The sequence below is a fragment of the Erpetoichthys calabaricus genome, chromosome 5 (genome assembly GCF_900747795.2).
Source record: "Erpetoichthys calabaricus chromosome 5, fErpCal1.3, whole genome shotgun sequence".
Taxonomy (NCBI): domain Eukaryota; kingdom Metazoa; phylum Chordata; class Cladistia; order Polypteriformes; family Polypteridae; genus Erpetoichthys; species Erpetoichthys calabaricus.
The window spans coordinates 134766956-134788719 of record NC_041398.2 but is presented as its reverse complement, the minus strand read 5'-3'; the positions used below and the strand labels follow the sequence as shown (position 1 = coordinate 134788719).

Genomic DNA, 21764 nt, shown 5'->3' with positions numbered 1-21764 from the left:
GTGCGACTGCTAATCCTAATGTGATGTGGGAAACCTGCCATGACAAGACTCTGATGATCGCTGAGGGTTGTGTTGGTGTTACCGGTGTTTCATTTAATAGGGCACCCTGGATATCATCGAGAGGAGTCGCAGCTCACGGCTTGATGGCAACTCCCGTCTGTACCATGAACTGCGAGTGCTCTGTGAAAATATAAGGAGGTGTTTGTTAGGGAAATCTGTGAGCAAGTGACCCACATTCTGCTTACAGATTAATTGAAGCATTACGCACATCCAAATCTGTTCTTCGGAGAGTCACAGTCAGGGCAGCTGATGGAACTGTTCTTACAGATGAGCACTGCAGTTGTGATCTGCTGGGCTGGCTACTTTGAGCAGCTGTTTAAAGCTGATCATCCGGTTAGGGCATTGGATATGTCTGGGTCTAATGTTCTTGAGGTTGATTCTCCAATTAGCTGTTAACCACCCAGTCTCACTAAGATTGCACAGGCGGTGAACCAGCTGGGGGTAGGAAGGCTATGGTATCCAGGGTGAAGTTCTTCAGGCTGGTAGTAAGGCTGTCTGCCTGCCATTGCAAGCAATCTTTGCTTCCATTTGGGTGATGGGTGTCATCCCAACTGACTGGAAAAAGAAACTTGTCGTCCCAATCTGGAAAGGGAAGAGTGATCACCTGGATTGAGGCAATGAACAGGCAATGAAAGGGTAGGTGACAACAACCAAACAGCAAGCAATAAGAAGAGGAAGGTGAATGTTACTACTTTCACGTGAGATCAAGGATAAGAAAGACGGAAAAGACACATTTCCTATGGTGCTCTCAGAATGAAGTAATGAGTGTGAAAGGAAGAGTACAAACTGAGTGCTGAGTAAGGTCCTTGCTAGGGTCATCCTCAATAGTTCCATGATAACTTGCTCACCTACCAGCAAACAAATCAGTCTGGTTTTATGCCTAAGAGGTCTACCATCGACTGCATCCTGGCACTGAGAGTTCTCATAGAGCACTAATGTGAACATCTGCCGAGTTTCTTTGAAGCCTTTGTCAATTTTCATAAAACTTTCAACTCGGTTGATCAAGCTGCCCTGTGGGACATCCTGAGACTTGGCTGATCTGTATTCTGGTACTGTGAGTGCTGTTCAGAGTGAACCTCTGTGTTTTTCCCAGTTGATTCTGAGGTTCGTCAGCGGTGTCTTCTTGCTCCTACTCTGTTCAATGCTTGCATGGACCAGGTGTTGGGCAGGGATCATGGGATCCAGCAGCTGCGGGGCATCTGTTGGTGAAGAGATACTCACCGATCTTGACTTTGCCGACGATGTTGTGATGTTCGCAGAGTCAATGGAGGCTCTGATCGGGGCTGTCGAGAGATTAAGCGAGGATTCTGAGTGTCTCGACTTGAAAGTATTCTGGATAAAAAACAAGATCCAGGCCTTTGATGACCTATCGGGCATAGCCATCAGCAGTGCGTCTGTCTGAGGAGAGAGTGTCAACCTTGTTGAGAGGTTTACTTGGTGACTTTTCCTATGAAGTCAGTAGACTGCTTGGGAGAGCATGGGGGCTCAGGAGGTCGGTGGAAAGGGGGATGTGGTGCTCCCAATATCTTTACAAAAGGATGAATATCCAAGTCTTTATAGTCCTGGTGCTTCCTGTTTTGCTATATGGTAGCAAGACATGAATGCCATCCAGTGACCGGAGACAAGGACTGGACTACTTCAGTACTGTGTCTCTTCATACAATCCTTGGGTACCACTGGTTTGAATTTGTGTTGAATGACGCACATTACTTGCATTGTGAGGAAGCGTCAGTTACAGCACTTTGGGCATATGGCATGATTACCTCAGGGTGATCCAGCTAGCAGGATCCTCTTTGTTGAGGCTGGACCAGGCCAAAGGGATGCCCATGTAACACCTGGTTGCGGCAGTTAGATGGTCATTTCTGGAGAGTGAGACTGGACCATGTGGCTGCCTGGGGGGCTTGCCAACTAGGATCCCAAGCTTTTTGTCATGTGGTGGATGCATCAACGCGCTGTACCAGACTCTCCAACCTGACCTGATTGACACAGCAGCCACAATGCGGACAAGGGGGTACCCAAAAATAACCATAATCTGTACCTGGCTGACAATCTAGACTTAGCTGCGAATTTCACCGCTAGGTGTAGTATACTTACAGTATTCTGTGTCAGTCTGTCAAGTGGTATCGCTCTGTATTGTTCGTATGGTATTGCTAGTTGGTTTTTTTTGGTGCTTAGAAAATGTGTTCTGCGATTTTTGTGATCGGTACTCATAAAGAATAGTGAGTCTGCGTTAAATTTTGTTTCCTCTTAGGGAGAACAGCTGCTGAAACTTAGTGATGCTTAAAATGATTTAAGTAAAACACAGGTCTACGAATGGTTTTTGTGTTTCAAATGAGGGGAACTTTCACTTGATCTTGTTCCGTGCAACTTTTTCTTGTTCCCACATATGAAAAAAGAACTCAAAGGAAAGCGTTTTTGTACTGTGGAGGAAGTCAAAGAAAAATTGCTGCAGGCCTTGGACAACGTTCCTCTTCAGCAATTCCAAAAATGTTTCCACCAGTGGGAAAACCGTTGGGACAAGTGCGTTCAGTCACGTGGAGAGCACTTTGAAGGAGACTAAAGTTTCAGTAAGTAAAAATTATTGAAATGATTTTTTTTTTTCAATTCTGGTTATTTTTGGGTACCCCTTGTATTTCCAATTCCTCAAGTGAAAAATCTGGAGAAAAGTAGGGGTAATTCTACAGTTTAATGCATAATACATATTCATATAATACTTACTGAGTGATAAAATTGAAAACTTCTTTTCAAATAACCCTAAAAAGTGGCTTCAATAAACATTATGTTTATCAGATGTATTCTGAACCAAGGTGCTATTTTAAACATCATCAGTTCCATCAATGGAAGTGTTTGAAATTAAGTTGCAGATTAACTTTTTAAAATAGTTACAATACCTAAGATATATTTAAGAATGAAAAATGTAAATATGTGCCAAGGTACAGCAAAAAAAAAACAGTTTCTCACATCTGTTGTCAATGGATTGACAGGTGGATGGATTTGAGAAGCAAATAAAATTAAAAGTAGAGTTATGATAATTAAGCTATAAATACATAACAAGATAGTGCAAAATCAAAATACACATCAACATTATTGCATGAGGTTATTTGGCACTAGTAGGTCAGAATTATTATAATTATTAACTCTAAAAATGTACTGCAGCTCCAGTGAAAGTTTGTTGCATGTTGAGGTTAACGCCATGCACTGGCTAGATGATTCTTCAAGTAAATGACTTTCTTTTACACTTCGTATATTTTAACTGTTCCATGTCTCCAGTCAGTCTCCAAATATTTCATGGAGGGTGATTTCACTTTTCAGCAATGCAAAAGGTCAAATATCTCCTGTCAGCTCCTAAGCAAGCAGCTCCAGCCTGAGGTGGTTTTCTGATAATCCTGCCCAGCCACAAGCAGGTGATAACTTGATGTTAGTAAGAAAACATCCACAAAGGATTTATTGAATAAGCAGATTTAATATAATGAATACACAGTCGAGTCTGTCATATTTAAAAGATAGAAAACATAATTTTTTGGAAGGTATAAACAGAAGAAATGTTAACACCATGGCAGACCTTTAAATGAGCATATTCCTAAGAATATATCCTTCACAAAATAAACAGCAGCAATAGGATGGGACAGGTCTGCACACTATAGTCTGTAAGCAAACTGATATATACGCCAAAAATCAGCCAGTGGCTATCATGAAGACTTGCTTCTTTTTAGCCTGTTGAGCTCTTTAAAGCGTACAGGAAGAGAACAAATAAGAGATCCCACATACAGATATGTGGCGGCAGTGCAGAGCACCAGTTCATGTTTCGGAACCCCTTTTCATAGCTGTAACGCACATATTGAAGACTTCAGCATGCTTCAGTTTATATATGATTTGTTTTGTTACCACATTGATTAAGTGAAAAATATTCAACGGGAAAAAATGTAAAAAAAAAACGATAATTTCTAAAGCATTCAAACTTAAATCCAAAGGTTCCCAACCATGTTTACAACATAGCACCATGTATTCTTTATAAATGGAACATTTTGCCATAACGCTTCACTCTTGAGCGCAAATTCATACCTTCTTTTTCTCCGTTTTGCCCCAACTGGTCAGATACTACTAATAAAAAACAGTAAGAATGGAAAAAACTATTATATAGAGTACATCGACTTTTTTTCAAAATCAAAATGTTCCTGGAAGACCTTTAATGAAATGGTTGTATCTCTTTGTATCAACAATCCGCAGATGAAGAGTTTTAGAAAGCTGTTCAAATGAGTCATGATCAACCCTACAGTATGTCATCAAAATTATTAGAATAAGTACATCATTTAGTACAATTTAATCACTTAAAATGGATTTGATCAAATTTAAAATGTTTCAATTTTCTACTATCTGCTCAAAAAAATAATGAAATTAGATGATGATCTCTGGCCACAAAATCAACTCATCGTCACATTTTGTGGCACTCAAAAATCAGTCGTAGCCTTTATAGCTGATCTCTGTATTGTGTCGCAATACATTTGATCTATTCACGTTCTTTCTTGGACAAGAGTTTGACATTTTTTCCAATTAACTGTGCATAATTAACTTTTTAGGAGGATTTTGTCTGTGAGATTTTTACATTTCCATGATGCCACGATTAACAAAGACAGACAGACATTTAAATGTAAAACAGTATCCATGTTAAAGTATGTTTCTTTTACATAACTTCAAGAAGCTCTGCTTCGCAGTTCTGCAAAATTGAGACTTACATTTACTGAATTTACATGAGGTTGTTATTTTTCACTCTTCAAAATTTCTGTCAAGTGTTTAATAATACGAGTCAATGCGAACGGCTACCGACGTCTCTCCTCTTTGGTTTTTGGCTGTGCAGATGTAGTTCCCAAAGTCAATAGTTTCAGCATCTTCAAGGAAGATCACACTTTCAGAAATCCGAGTTGTGTGTCCAATTCCCCGATTAATCAATCTCCAGCCCTCATTAATAGTTACTGGTCTTTGACCCTGTGTTAGACAAAAAAAAAAAAAATAGGCAAATGAGATTATAAAATGTATTTTAAAGATAATTATGATAAATGAGCTTTCTCAGTATCTTGTTAATTACACTGGTCAGATAATGATAAATATGTGACTGAGCCAGGGTGTCGATGCAATACAGAGGTTACGATTGTTGGTGTTGCACCGTTCGGCCCTTGGATCCCTTCTTTACTTCACTTTATCCTCGATTGTGGAAGTTTGTAAGTTTTGTTTATGTCCTTGGTGGAAAGTTGTCAAATATCTTGGGTGATGTACTTCACTCTGTAGCTTGGTCCATATTCCCATAACCATTTTGTAGGAAGAAGTGCTTACGTTAATGTGGAAGAAAATTAAGACCGCTCCACTGTTCTTGACGAATTTCACTATTTAGCAGTTTTTGTTTTTTTTTTGCGGCACAAACTCAGCTACTCTAAATGCACTGTACAGATGTTACTCTCTTCCAATTTACTTACAGGATAGGAGATTGCTCGTCGCAGGCTGGAGTGAATTGTCATCAACTTTCCTCTGACAATTTAACATTAATTTCCTTGTGTTCTTTTCTACCTAGTCAAGATCATGGGTAGATGTCACCAGTCTCACCGGCCTTTGACACTATTTGTCACACCACTCTTCTCAATAGATTATCTTCGATTGGCATTACCCACACTCCACTAGACTGGTTCAGATCCTACCTCTCAGGCCGCACTCAGTTTGTTCAGCTCAAAACTTTTACATCCCAACCCACCGCTGTTACTTCAGGTGTGCCCCTGGGGCCCCTCCTCTTTATTATTTTCCTCCTTCCCCTTGGTAATATCTTTCGTAAATATAACATTAATTTCCACTGTTACGCTGATGACACCCAGCTCTACCTCACTAGCAAACCTACGTTTTCCTTCCCACCCTCCTCGCTTATTGACTGCATAGCAGAAATTAAATCCTGGTTTTCTTCAAATTGTCTTAAATTAAATTGTGACAAAACGGAGGTTCTCCTCATTGGTACAAAATCAACATTATCCAAAACCGATCATTTTTCATTTGTTATTGATAATTCCTCTGTCTCCCCTTCACACAGGTTAAGAGTCTGGGTATCATCCTTGACAGTACTTTATCCTTTCAGTCCCACATCAATAACATGCGTAACTTGTGTAACATTAATCGTATTCGCCCCTCACTCACTCCTCACATCACTGCTATCCTTGTTCATAGCCTTGTCACATCTCGTCTGGATTATTGTAATTCCCTTTTTTTTTTTGGTCTTTCTTGCAAATCTCTTTATAAGCTTCAACTGGTCCAGAATTCAGCTGCCTGCATCATTACTAGAATCCCCTCTATTTACCATATCACTTCTGTCTTGCAGCAGCTTCACTAGCTTCCAGTTAAGTTCCGCATTCAATTCAAAATTCTCCTACTAACTTTTAAGGCTCTCCACCACCTTGCCCCTCCATATCTGTCCAACCTCCTCCATTTTGCCATTCCCTCCCGCACCCTTAGATCCTCTTCCTCCATCCACTTGGCTGTCCCTTTTCCCTGATGTACTGGTGCCAGGAAAACTGACCCATCACTCATTGTGGCCAAGACCAAAGAGATTCAGAAAGCAAGTAGGAGTATACTCCTCTACCACCATCAATGCAACTACTGTGGAGAGGAAGAGATTTAAAGTTCCTCAGTGTACATATCATTGAAGATCTCACATGGACTGTTCACTCCAAAAAAGTGATGAAGAAGGTGCAAGAATGCCTTTTTTTATTTCAGGCATGAGTCCACGCACCCTCAGATCATTTTACACCTGCACTATTGAAAGCATTCCTGCTGGTTCTATCACTGCCTGGTACGGGAACTGCACTGCCCTCAATTGCAAAACCTTGCAGAGAGCAGTGCATTCATCTCAACAAATCATTGGAGGTGACGTTCCTAACCTACAAGACATATATTGTATGAGTAGGTGGTATCTAACAAAAGCCAGTGACCCTAACCATCCAAATAATAAACTGTTCACATTATTACCTTCAGATGGACAATACCATATTATCAGGTCCTAGACTAGTAGGCTCAAAAATAACTTCTTCCATCAACCTGTTAAGATGCTGAACTGTGCACAGTGTCAGGTACTAATCCTTATCAGCACCACCCGCCTCCCCCACATTCATGTTGCTGTTCCTTCATCCCTACATTCATTTGCACCACCATTATTTTGTGTTGTTCGTATGCATTGTATAGTGTACAAATTGTCATTTTGTTTAATAGTTTACTTGTGTAATGAGCTTTATTTTGTACAATGTGTGACTGTTGTGAAGTTCAAATAAAGGGAAAGAAAAGCTTGGGGGGGCCTTCTGGAACTCCCCATTTACTGCAAGTTTCCAAAAAACAGAACAAAAATGAGCATGTGGTGGTACAACAGAAATCGGGCATAACAATTGCCTTCTTAGCCTCTGTGGTATCTCAGCCACTCTGTCTGGAGTGGGTCTGTGTTGGGGAGCTATATCATACTGGACTGTGTTCCTCAGACTGAGACACCATCTCTCTATATATATCATCCTAACCGGCGGAGGCAGTATTTAGCTGACGATGAGCGTGAAATGGATGCCCTCAGCTTCTCAGGCCTACAGAGGAGAAAAGAGACAGTATTGTTAGCGATGGCACACCCTCATGCTATGACGGGGCATTGCATACCTTGTCAGGGCCTGGAAGTTGATCCTTAGTCACTCACGCATGACACTGTTGAATTAGTAATTAAATGTTTTTATTATGTGTGTACTCTAATGTTGCTCTACTGCTGTGGACCCAGCACGCAAGTTTTTCACTCACCTATTCATTTGTGTTAAGTGATGTGACAATAAATTGGCTTGTCTTCACCTGACGATAGACTTCAGCCATCAGCAGACCTTAACTGGATTAACTAGGTTTAAGGATGTGTTATAAAAATATGCTTAAAGTAGGCTGAGCGTTTTTTGATTTCCATAAAGGAGGCTGGAGAAAAACAAGCATGTCAGTCCTGTTTGCTGGGAGGTGGTGTGGTTGTGACATATGCCAGCTCACAGAAAGAAACTGGTTACACTAGTTCTGTGAGCAGGATTGGACTTTGCAATGTGCAGCAATTTCAGAGGGAAAAATGAAACAGCATGAAAAATGTCTTTTATAAGAGGTGTAATCATGTCACGGTCCCTTCAGTCGAAAACAATAGAGGCTTCCGGGACTAGAGGTATGTTCCTCTAGCTCTCTCTCATTTTACAGGGTTTATACAAAGGGTTTAGCAAATTGGCAAGAAGTCTAAGGACCACCATTTAGGTGGTTGATTGTTAATACTACTGCTTATGTGTGTTTACCTTTGAAAGCCTGTGTGTGTGTAGCAGTTCTTCGTTTCCTGCCATATACCAGAACATAATGTACTGCTTTTACCAGGTTATCTCTCTTTTCATATTGTATGTGAATATTCATGTTGTTCTAAAAACCAAATGAGTTACTCAAATAAGGCATTCCAGTATCATCTTGTTCTTCAAGGTTCAATGCTTCTGCTTGCTTAATTTTTCATGCACTGCATATATGGAAGAGCCTCTTTATCAGGCACATCAGCCTTTGCCAGATGAGGTCACTGACCACTCAATGATGATATTGTATTCAATCAATTCATTTCACTTTTGTTTATTACTGTATAGCACCATTTATTGGCTATAGAATCAGAGCATTTACACAACTTCCCAGCTATAAAGCAAGAATAATTCAACAATACAGTAATCCCTCCTCCATCGCGGGGGTTGCGTTCCAGAGCCACCCGCGAAATAAGAAAATCCGCGAAGTAGAAACCATATGTTTATATGGTTATTTTTATATATTTTAAGCCCTTATAAACTCTCCCACACTATTATAAACATTTCACGCACAATTATACAGCATAAACCCTTTGTATTCTCTTAGATATTAGGTAAGATTTGTTGAAATTATGTATGTAAACATAGTTTACATACAGTAAAACCTAAATATTATTTTAAAGATATCGAGCGTCTCTGATATCACATATGTTACAGCCATTACGACAGACAGGCCACCATCAATAAATACATACAATGCAAGAAAAATTGTATACAGTAAAATGTGTGTACAGTGACACTAAACTATGTACATGTAATAAGTACTGTTGGCGCTTGTGCACGTTAATGTTGAATGAGTGAGATTAGACTTCCTATTTAATGCAACACTCCGTCGCTGAGCCAATCAGCTCCACACAGGAACTTAACCGTGTGCTCTGATTGGGTAGCTTCTCAGCCATCCGCCAATAGCGTCCCTTGTTTCAATTCAAATGCGTCCCTTGTTTCAATTCAAATGGGCAAATCAACTGAGGAAGCACACGTACTGTGGACCACAGACATCCGCGAAGCAGTGAAAAATCCGCGATATATATTCACATATGCTTACATTTAAAATCCGCGATGGAGTGAAGCCGCGAAAGACGAAGCGCGATATAGCGAGGGATCGCTGTACATCATTTCCATGCATGGAAACACAAATTAGAATGAAGGCACAGTGAAGCGGAACAAATTCTGAATTGATTAACTTAAACCAAAGGTGGATAGTAACGAGTTACATTTACTCCATTACATTTACTTGAGTAACTTTTTAAAAAAATTGTACTTCTAAGAGTAGTTTTACTGCACCATACTTTTTACTTTTACTTGAGTACGTTTGTGAAGAAGAAGCTTTACTCTTACTCCGCTACATTGGGCAACACTCGAATCGTTACTTTTTTTCCGATTATATGCGCTATATTTTTACCAGAGAGAAGTCGCCAATGGATTTACTGCATGACTGTTTCACCAATCAGACATAGCAACAATAATCACATGACTCCGTTTCACTAATCAGACGTGGCCATACAGTCACATGACCACACACAAACTTCCTGCATCTGCAGCCTGTGGGAGACTTTTAGTCATGCGGGGCTCCTGGTCACAGCTGCACTGCAAGAACCTTGAGAGCTAATTGCTGCTGAAGCTTAACCATCACTTCACTGAGTGAAGAACAAGCACATTTTAAACAAGCATGCACAGACACAGGCAGTCAAGGTAAAGTGAGACTTCTTGTACGTGCACAAGCTGCCTTGTTCTAATGTTATTTTCTATCAGCTGTGCTATTTGGAGGGCAAGTGTGTGACGATGCCGGTCCCCTACAGACTCTTGTCTTTGATTCCCCCTTCTTTCTTTTTTTGTGTCGACCATATATATACACTCCTGTCTCCGTGGGCCTTAATCACACTCCGCAGAAAGACAATGAAGCAATTGAGAATGTTCACACCCGCACATGCATTTGTGACTCACTCCAACTACCTCATTAACTCCCCGCAGTCGTGCAATTGCGCCTACGGTGAGTGACACGGCTTTATGGATTTGAAACTGGCCTTTTTATTTTGAAGCTGCAGACCCGCTACACCACAAAGTGAATATACAGTATTATACTGTCAGTGTACAGTATATCTTGTCGCTGCGAGTAGTTTGCACTGTTCAAACATACATGTTACCTACTGTAGGTATTGGCTTCAAAAGCTTTGTTGTGAAAAACAGATTTGGAACTTTGTGTTATTTGTACATCTTTATTTTGTAAAGATGTTATTTATTTGTACTCATTTTTTATTTTATTATTTGGAAACTAGACATTAAGCCCATTACAATAACAGGCGCTAGAACAGTAGCGCATAAACATTAGTAGGAACAGTCTAATCCAAAATATTTTTGCAAGAAGCCTAAAGTAAAATAATAATAAAAACAAAATAGAAACGTATATGACAATACAGTAAGTATAATTAATATTACATTTATCCTCTCCTCTGTGGCTGTTGATTGATGTGTTGTGTCTGTTTGAAGATCTCCTATCCTGCCTCTCTTTATTTTAGCTTGCTGTGGCGTCTCTCCAGCAAGTACTGTGCAGTTCCCCAGCAAGTATTTTAATCTGTGCTGGCGTGCAGCTGATTATTGTATGTGTGGCTTCTCCCCAGCAATGGATTTTATGAGCGCGGAAATAAATCTACTTTTAAAAGTCATCCTATTGTAATATCATGACAATTCGTATATTTAGGAAAACCTCTTCAACAACTGACACGTTACACTTTCCCGGGCCAAGCTTCTTAATCGCAAATCTGACATCCTCAGAGTGAACACTTGCACAACAACAAACACTAATCCCACCTCTTTGGGGAAGCTGGTCTCCACGTCTCAGTATCCGATTGGGTTTTTCGTGCCTTATGTTTTAGGTGTTACCTCCATCCATCCATCCATCCATTATCCACCGCTTATCCGAGGTTGGGTCACGGGGGCAGCAGTCTAAGCAGGGAAGCCCAGACCTCCCTCTCCCCGGCCATCTCCTCCAGCTCTTCTGGGAGGACCCCAAGGCGTTCCAGGACCAGCTGTGAGATACAGTCCCTCCAGCGTGACCTGGGTCTGCCCCATGGCCTTCTCCCAGTGGGGCATGCCCGGAACACCCCTCCCCCAGGGAGACGTCCAGGGGACATCCTAACCAGATGCCTGAACCACCTCAACTGACTCCTCTCAATGCAGAGGAGCAGCGACTCTACTCTGAGTCTCTCCCGGATAACTGAACTCCTCACCCTATCTCTAAGGGAAAGTCCAGCCACCCTACGGAGAAAACTCATTTCGGCCGCTTGTATCCACAATCTTGCTCTTTTGGTCACTACCCAAAGTTCATGGCCATAGGTGAGGGTAGGAACGTAGATCGACTGGTAAATCGACAGCCTTGCCTTTTCGCTCAGCTCTTTCTTCACCACAACAGACCGTTGCAGAACCTGCATTACTGTGGATGCCGCACTGATCCGTCTGTCAACCTCCCGCTCCATTCTTCCCTCACTCGTGAACAAGACCCCGAGATACTTGAACTCCTCCACTTGAGGCAGTACTGTGCTCCCAACCCGGAGAGAGCATTCCACCCTTTTCCGGCTGAGAACCATGGCCTCAGATTTAGAGGTGCTGACTCTCATCCCTGCTGTCCGATGAAGCCAACAGAACCACGTCATCTGCAAATAGCAGAGATGAGATTCTGAGGTCACCGAACAAGACCCCCTCCCCTCCTTGGCTGCACCTAGAAATTCTGTCCATATAACTTATGAACAGAATCAGTGACAAAGGGCAGCCCTGGCGGAGTCCAACCTCAACAGGAAACGAGTCCTACTTACTACCAGCAATGCAGACCAAGCTCCTGCTCCTCCTGGACAGAGACTGAATGGCTCATAACAACAAGCCTTGTACCCTGTACTCTTGGATCACACCCCACAGGATGCTTCGAGGGACACGGTCGAATGCCTTCTCCAAATCCAGAAAACACATGTGGACTGGTTGGGCAAACTCCCATGCCCCCTCCAGGATCCTGGCCAGGGTGTAGAGCTGGTCCAGTGTTCCACGGCCGGGACGGAATCCGCATTGTTCTTCTTGAATCCGAGATTTGACCATCGACCGAACTCTCTTCTCCAGCACCCCTGAATAGCCCTTACCGGGAAGGCTGAGGAGTGTGATCCACCTATAGTTGGAGCACATCCTCCGGTCACCCTTCTTAAAAAGGGGAACCACCACCCTGGTTTGCCAATCCAGAGGCACTGCCCCCGATGTCCATGCGATGTTGCAGAGACGTGTCAACCAGGACAGCCCCACACCATCCAGAGCCTTGAGGAACCCAGGGTGAACCTCATCCACTCCAGGGGCCCTGCCAACTCGGAGCTTTTTAACTACCTTGGCAACCTCAGCCCCTGTTATGGACGGGCCCCCCCGGAGTCCTCCAGCTCTGCTTCCTCTAAGGAAGACATGCTGGTGGGATTGAGAAGACTCTCAAAGTATTCCTTCCACCGGTCAATAACGTCTACAGTTGAAGTCAGCAGGGCCCCATCTCCACTGTACACAGTGTTGGTGGAGCATCGCTTTCCCCTCCTGAGGCGCCTGACGGTTTGACAGAACCTTCTCAGTGCTGACCGAAAGTTGTTTTCCATGGCTTCCGGAAACTCCTCCCATGCCTGAGTTTTTGCCTCTACAAAAGCCGATGCCGCCACACGCTTTGCCCACCGGTACCCCTCAGCTGCCTCTGGAGTCCCACTGGTCAACCAGACTGGCTAGGACTCTTTCTTCAGCTTGATGGCCTCTCGAACCTTAGGTGTCCACCACCGGGTTCGTGGATTGCTGCCACGAGAGGCACCAACAACCTTGCGGCCACAGCTTCGTTCTGCTGCTTCGACAATGGAGGCTCGGAACATGGCCCATTCAGACTCAATGTCCTTCACCTCCCTCGGAATGAGGTTGAAGTTCTGCCGGAGGTGGCAGTTAAAGATCTTTCTGACTGTTTCCTCCGCCAGACGTTCCCAGCTGACCCTTAATATTCGTTTGGGTCTGCCTTGTCTGTCCGGCAGCCTCTCCCGCCATCTGATCCAACTTACCACCAGGTGGTGATCAGTTGACAGCTCAGCCCCTCTCTTCACCCGAGTGTCCAAGACATATGGTCGCAGATCTGATGACACGATTACAAAGGTGTTACCTCATTTACCGAAATCCGATTGGATAGCCCACGCAATATTTTATAGGTCCCGCCCTCTCTGTCTTGTGTGACGCGTCAGGCGTCCTTTGAAACATCTGCTAGAGCCGGTGACTCTACCACTCATTCCGCCCTTCCCTGTACTTCCTCCTGGTCCGTAATCTGCATTTAATTTCCTGTCACAACAGTGGGCAATCAGCAGAGTCTCCCCAGGATCTGATGTAATGTGTGGCATGCAGCTGATAATCGTGGCTGTGGCGTCTCTCCAGCAAGTACTGTGCAGTTCCTCAGCAAGTATTTTAATCTGTGCAGGCGTGCAGCTGATTATTGTATGTGTGGCGTCTCCCCAGCAACAGATTTTATGTGCGCGGCCGCGAGTACCCAATCAGCACTCTCCCCAGCACATGATGTCCTTTATTAAAGAGTGCCCCGCGCATGTGCACTTCACCAGAAGACACACACACACGGACACATGGACGCACATAGGGATTTCATTGAAGAGGATAGCAGAATTTGCACATTATTTTATATTTTTGCCAGTCTTATTACAAAATTTCTAAAAAATAAATCATTTATTATGATCAAACAGTTACTCAGTACTTGAGTAGTCTTTTCACCAAATACTTTTTTTACTCTTACTTGAGTAATTTTTTGGATGACTACTTTTTACTTCTACATGAGTAATATTATTTTGAAGTAATGCTACTCTTACTTGAGTACAATTTTTGTCTACTCTACCCACCTCTGACTTAAACTCTTGACAGTACAACTCCATTAACATTATGACTGAGATATGTTGCATGTTGATTAGCGAATGCAAGTAAGAATTACACTCTACTCTGTACACATAACAGTAGTGACCCTATAAACCTACTGTACATGCCCAGTCGACAACGGAAAAGAGGAAATCAAAAACTCCCATCTGCTGTATTCCGAGAGAAAGTCAAACGCTAGGGATTTGAACAGACGATGTCCCAATTCTGGTGACCTAGACCAACTGAATTAAAAGTGGGAGGACATTGTTGTCGACTGTATCATTCCCACCAAGTAATAACATTTCTGTTTGTTCTGTATTCAAATACATGTAGTTATGTCAATCCATTCTTTTAAAATGTTGACATATTTAATTAGGGATACACTAACTAGGAAAAATGTCATTTGTTCTGAGGGAAAGGTAATGCTGAGTATTATCTACTTACACGTGAAAGAAGATACTGTACTTTTTATGTAGATCTGTTAGGAACAGCATATAAAGTGAAAACCGCCATGATCAAGCCCTGAGGGAGCACCATCAGCCAAGTTTCATTTTGCATAGATTTGTGTGAAATTGCTCCTAAAGTTAATTTTGCATGTGATTATAAAACTAATTGTGATGTGATTTGCATGTGATTATAAACTAATGTAATTAAAAACACAAAACTCACTCATATAAGTTTTTTTGTTTGCTTGGAGTGGAGAGTGAGAAACAACACTCTCCATGGGAAACTGGTGGTGCTGCCCCAGTAGGGTCGGGCTTCTTTTATGGGGTTTCAAGCACTCTTGCCACTGGTTTCATTTTGCACCATTCATTTGGGATCAGTGGTAACGCCTCTCACTTTCCAGAACTACATAAGCTGATCCAAGCCAGGATAATTCCAGGGACTCACTGGTTGGTTGCACACCCAGGCTGATAGATCTTGGCAGAGAAGAAGCACTCTCAAAATCCTTGCAGGTACAGTATGGGCTCTCTATCTGCACCCTCCTTTCCACGTTCTGCACCTGAATGCTTTTGCACATGGAGAAGGGAGTTGCAGATAAGATGAAAATATATGTGAAACTTCACTGGTTATCAGTCAGTTATCGTCCAACCCGCTATATCCTAACACAGGGTCACGAGGGTCTGCTGGAGCCAATCCCAGCCAACACAGGGCGCAAGGCTGGAACAAATCCTGGGCAGGGTGCCAGCCCACCGCAGTTCACTAGTTGTGACAAACCATTTATTTTGCTTAGTTTTTTTGCAAACCGAAGCTCTAACTTTCACTCCCATTTCAGTTCCTTTATTACTAAATAACATTTTTAACTTCAGAATGGAAAGATGGAGTGCAGTCCTCATAGTTCTGTACATAGTGAAATCAGTTTGAGAAATATGAACTATACCATGCAAGAACAGCGTCTGAGAGGCTGCTGTAATTTACATGCCTGTTATCTGACGTTAGGGCAACTTATAACACAACAGCAGGCTCCTATCTGTCATTTATAATTTAAATAAACAATTCAGAGTGTGCAGGCCCCAGATGGATACGAGTGCCACTCTGAGGTTCATTGAGGTGTTTGGCTGTTCACACGTTCACATGTAGATGTGAGCAGGTCAGTCAAATGCTTAATTTATACCTCAGAGTTGGTAACTGTGGCACCTGCACCCATCCACAGTATAAAAGGGAGCCTGGGCAAGAAACAGGGAGAGATCAGCATTGGGGTTGTTCAAGCCACCGTGATGGAGTCGGGGCAGAGCGGTTGGTAGCCCCACGGGTGAGAGAGAAATGTCATTCCTGGGGGGGATCATCCCCTGCCGAATTATTATGGAGGAGCTGGTTATGATGGAAGTGTCCCTCTCTGGGATTCTGTAGGCACCAAGGATTGCGTAGTAGAAGACGGAAGGCCAGCTCCAAGCGGTCCAGCAGTCGCCAATGAAGGCAGCTGGCATCTCTGGCTGGCTGCAAGACCTGAAAGAGTTAGCTGGGGAAACTAAAAGAGACAGACACACTTGAGATATAGACATAAAGAAAAGACCTGATGACTGCATGGTTTTATTCAAGTTTTTTGTGAATGGATTACTTATTAGATTTTAACTCGCAGGAGAGCACCTGTTTTTAAAGGTTATTTATTTATTTATTGAGGGAGTACTGCATTGTTTGAACACTATACTTGTTGAAAATAAAAAGTACTGCACTCTGTACAGTATCTACCTTTTGCCTGTGTGAGTTATCATTTGCCCAGCTTATCCTTGGTTACGTTATTGATGGATCCTGGTCCAAGCTGCCAAGAAGCGTAAGGCTAACCCGGACTGTCACAGACAGAATGAGTATGACTAAAGATTTAAGTGGGTGTAATCATGGAATAGTACTGTGTGCCAGATGCTAGCATAATTATATAAGAGGTTGAGCAAACAGCACTTGATGATTTTCAAAACCATAGGAGTATTGGTAATGGACCCTTAACATTACACAAAATACAATCGACACTGATTTGATAAAAGGGGAAATGGAGGCTTAGACGAACCTTTAAAACTAATGGTAACAAGCCAACTAACTTCTGTATACAGCAGTGTTGCTGAGTACACAAGATACTGTAACTCATCTTAGATGGAATGTTGTAGCCAATGATGCAACCAAGTTACTATTCACAGATACTACTGTAGATAGTGAACATTTGGAAAAACATGAAACCTGATATCCTGCTGATTCACACGGGTTAGAGCTTCATAAAATGGAGCAAATACTTGGAAGTTCGTGGGTCGACCCCACTAGATGTCCACAATTCAATGCTTTGACAAGGGTTAACAAAGCAAATTTGAATGTCTCTGGAAATCTAATGCTGTCACCAACCAGGTACTGCCTTTCCTGAAAGCAATACAGTATATTTCTCAGTAAAGCCACTTCAACTTCAGGATAATGTTTGGTTCCACAGGGCCAAAAAAGTCTTGGAATAGTTTCTGAAGCATAGTAGTGACCACTTCTGAGGTTTCATTCCAGTTCAGCCTTTGCCTGCAGAAGAGCATAGATTTGCTAATGAAAGGACCGAACAATATTTTGCCTGGAGATGCATGAAGACTCCAATGTGTTCCAATGTTGATGCGTATTTTATGGCTATCCATCCATCTATCCATTATCCAACCCGCTATATCCTAACTATAGGGTCACGGGGGTCTGCTGGAGCCAATCCCAGCCAACACAGGGTGCAAGGCAGGAAACAAACCCCAAGCAGGAACAAACCCCAGGCAGGGCGCCAGCCCACCGCAGGGCACACACACACACCCACACAGCAAGCACACACTAGGGACAATTTAGAATCGCCAATGCACCTAACCTGCATGTCTTTGGACTGTGGGAGGAAACCGGAGCCCCCGGAGGAAACCCACGCAGACGCGGGGAGAACATGCAAACTCCACGCAGGGAGGACCATTTTATGGCTATCTACAGTACTCCAAATTATTTCATTCTTCTGAAGGTAGGTGTTCTTTGTAAACTGCTCATAAAATGTATAAATGTTGTCACATTGCATGATGCTGTTGTAACTGAGCTTCCAAGCTGAGCTTAGATGTTGGTCGTTAAGAGAATTCTGAGTTTATTACCAGTTATTTCACCCATACAGACTCAGTTACATGCACCCCTGGGAAAGAAAGAAATATGTCATCCCCAAGGGGACAAAATACTCTCAGTTTATAGCCTCATACAGATCCACGTTGTTTTGAAAAACTCATCAGAAACTTCAAAAGACTTTGCTGGACAGTTATCTTATCAAAAGATCTTTACCATACATTGTTCTCCTCTCTTGCTAAATGAATCTTAGCCTGAAGAGGTCTATTAATTTTTTTCATCTAAGTTGTCTCACTTGGCACCCTGCCCTGGGTTTGTTTCCTGCATTGTTCCTTGTGTTGCCTGGGATTGGCTCCAGCAGACCCCCGTGACCCTGTAGTTAGGATATAGTGGGTTGGATAATGGATGGATGGATGTCTCAATTAAAGGTTTTCCAATGCTGTATCTGTCCTGGTGTCTATATAAGCAAAGAGAGTTCCAGTTTCTCTATTACATCTTGCCTGAAGAAGGGGCCTGAGTTGCCTCAATAGCTTTCATATTGTAAACCTTCTAGTTAGCCAATAAAAGGTGTCATTTTCCTTAACTTCTCACTAAACACATTGAGGAAAAGTACATTGCAGGTGGCCTTGTCACACTATAATGAGTCTTTCCAGGACAATTTTGAAGGGAACACCAAAAAATAACCTTCTACCCTTTTCCTCCACAGCTATGATGACTGCACTATGAAAGAATTCTGGTTTGCCCACTTCTCTCACCCTGAGAGCGCTGCTTCTTGTAGCCCCCAGAGCAGATAGCCCAGAAGAAACGTCACATCCGTGTCAAATACAACCAGAGAGTGACTGAGACATTCTGGTGTGAACAAAGTGGGAACTCTTGTTCATTATGTTTCTTTTTTTTTTCTTTATGCCTAATGGTATTAAACAAACTTTATTCACCTTGGATACTGAAATATTCTCACATTTCTTTGCAATTTTGTTATAACTGTATTTGAGATTAATTAAAAATAATTGTGTTTTTGTGTGGTTAATGGTATGTAAACCTGGGGAAAGAAGATTATTTCAGTGGTACAAACAATACAACCTCTCAGGAAAAGCCCAAAATGACATTCTGTCCCAGTGCATGCTTTGTATATGTATATTTTTGTGATGCTGCATGCAAATCATGAAATGAGTTCATTCCATCTGTTTTCATATGAATGTACGGATGAGTATAATTATGAATAATGCCAGTTGTTCTTGAAAGGGAATGCTAATCATTTTTTGTCTATTTCTCTTTAATGCTGTGGTAGCCCATATTTGATTGGAGTAGTTTTCAACAATCCATTAAACAAGAAACACCGCATGGCAAATTGACAACAGACCAAAGCTTCTCTATTTGCATTTTCTGCTAAATTTCCATGTAGCAGTCAGACTCCCGTTCACCGTGCTTCTATATGCCCAAAGAACAAAAAAACAGCCATGCTGTTCTCCCAAAGGCAATTAATTAGAATATCCGTAACTGACTGTTTTGTAACTCATCCTCTGTTTAAAGTTAAACAGATACGGCACCACATGGTGGGGGAGTTTGCTTTCCATTTACAGAACGAGAAAAAAAAGTTAAAAGACCTGTAAGAAGTTCTCTGGTCAGTAATTGTTTAATACAAAAGGCAAAAATGGACAGTAATCAAATTATGATGGATTCCAAACCATCTCTGCAAATAAAACACAGTTAAAGCACTCATGTGATTCATTACCTAATGCCATTTGTGAATTTACTCCCTCTGATGGGTGCCATTAGGATAATGACATAATTACCTTACTGTGCATTCATCAGTTACTGTTTCTACTGTTTGATGAAGTTTTGACCTTATTTTAAACAACATAAAATGTACATGCAGGTTAGGTGGATTGGCGATTCTAAATTGGCCCTAATGTGTGCTTAGTGTGTGGGTGTGTTTGCGTGTGTCCTGCGGTGGGTTGGCACCCTGCCCAGGATTGGTTCCTGCCTTATGCCCTGTGTTGGCTGGGATTGGCTCCAGCAGACCCCCGTGACCCTGTGTTCGGATTCAGCGGGTTGGAAAATGGATGGATGGATGATGTAAAAGTAGTGTCTGCCAAGATGACCACATTAAAAAGATAATGCATGTCAACATGAAATATGCAGCTGAGTCGCCAAGGAGAAAATAACTTACGTTGAAAGAAGTCCTAACAGACCTCATCTCTAAATACAACAATTGGAAGCTAATGGAGCCTTTCGTCTAGTTTGCAACAGCTTCACCATCCATCTCCATGTAACCAGTTTGGATATCTGTCTAAACTCCTAATGCAAATGAACATCATAATAACATAACAGCCTGAAACCCGCCATTTAATTCAGGGTCAGGGCAGATGCAATCCCAGAAGCACTGGTGCAAGACAGGAAACAATCCTGAGGTCTCATTTATAAAACTTTGTGTGTATTCTGAAAAAAAACAGGAAAATGTGTATGGCAAAAACAAATCAGATGTATAAAACCATATATCTGTGCAACTTACCATTTATGAATCACAATCACCTTGTAAATATGGATACGGGTACATGTGTCGAACAGCACCTTGAAACATCCATATATGGAGCATGCTAATCAACCTCATACATATGCAATCACAATGCTGTAGGACTTCATTGGCCGACAGAGCAGTCTCTCTCCTGAGACCCCGCCCCCTTATATTTAAGAGAGAATTGTTATGCTCCACAACTAAGGGCGCAAGATCATGTGCAGCATTACAGCGCCTCTCCTCCACATTCTATGGCTTTGAGAAAGGCATGTAGTGCCAGAGTCTGAGCACTTAACCGCTATTACCTGACATATGTGATGACATGATAGTACAGAACATGAACTGAGGGTTCAGCCAGTTACCAACAAACAAGCCAACCACTACGCAGAGTACCATCACATCTGTGAAAGCTACTTTGCCTCAAAATAAATCACGGGCTGACCCAGGCCACGGAGACAGAACATTTCTCAGCCTCATCTTGGCTTCTCAGATGACTTGTCCATTAATGAAATGTAACTGCTTACGTTTAACAAAAGTAGCGTCATTCTTGCAAGGTTTGCTTATTGTAATATGAGTGCTGTGGATTGCTCCAATCACATTAGGAGACCAGACACTCTGCAAATTGCTTTTTTATGTTGGCAAAAAAAATATTATTTTATGTATGTGTACCAACACCATACAAAAACTGAAAGTAGTGCCCCACCGGTTGGTTAATGACTTCCAACATAGTAGGCATGTCAGAGCAAAGCTTGGCTGAGATATTCTTGACCTGTCGGTCAATTCACTGAGAAGTGAATAGCAGAAATAAACAAAAACGTTAATTCAGTGCAAATGCCTCCATTTAAAAGGGAACTAAAATAGAATCTATACATCATATTCATCACTTTTGAGGTGTTGTCATGTCAGCACACATGATAATAAAGGCTTGGTGAAATTAATTAATACGCTTGCAGGTCACATTTTGGCTGCATTTCCCTACTCGATTGAGGGTGTCGTTACTTCCCAGTTTGTCCAAAATGTTGCATAAACATGAGTCGGAGTTGCAGTAAATATTTGCACGTTCTCCCTTCAAGTGTTCTTATGCATAAAGCCCAACATTTGCATGACAAGTTTTGTATGCACATTTTAAGCTTCTTTTTGCACATGCACAAGCTTTATAAATGAGGCCACTGGACAGGGTGCCAGTCTGTCATTGAGCATTCACTCGCTCACATCCGCACTTGAGCAAATTCAACCTAACCTGCACATCTCTTAAGATTCCTGAGGAAAACCCACACAAAGACAAACTCCACATAAACAACAGCATGGAAATCAAACCTAGGATGCTCGGTCTGTGAGGCTGCAGCACTACCCACTATGCCATCCTATTAACACCATAAGGCTAAA

General features: G+C 42.2%; 1 protein-coding gene across 1 annotated transcript in view; it reads right to left on the bottom strand.

Moving 5' to 3' along the window:
• Window positions 1-3502: 3502 nt before the first annotated feature.
• Window positions 3503-21764, bottom strand: part of pdgfrl (platelet-derived growth factor receptor-like) — a 104183-nt gene continuing 85921 nt past the window's right edge. The window contains exon 6 of the mRNA XM_028802075.2: window positions 3503-5042. Within this exon, the coding sequence (XP_028657908.1) occupies window positions 4851-5042 (192 nt within the window). The 3' untranslated portion in view covers window positions 3503-4850. The remainder of the gene's footprint in view (window positions 5043-21764) is intronic.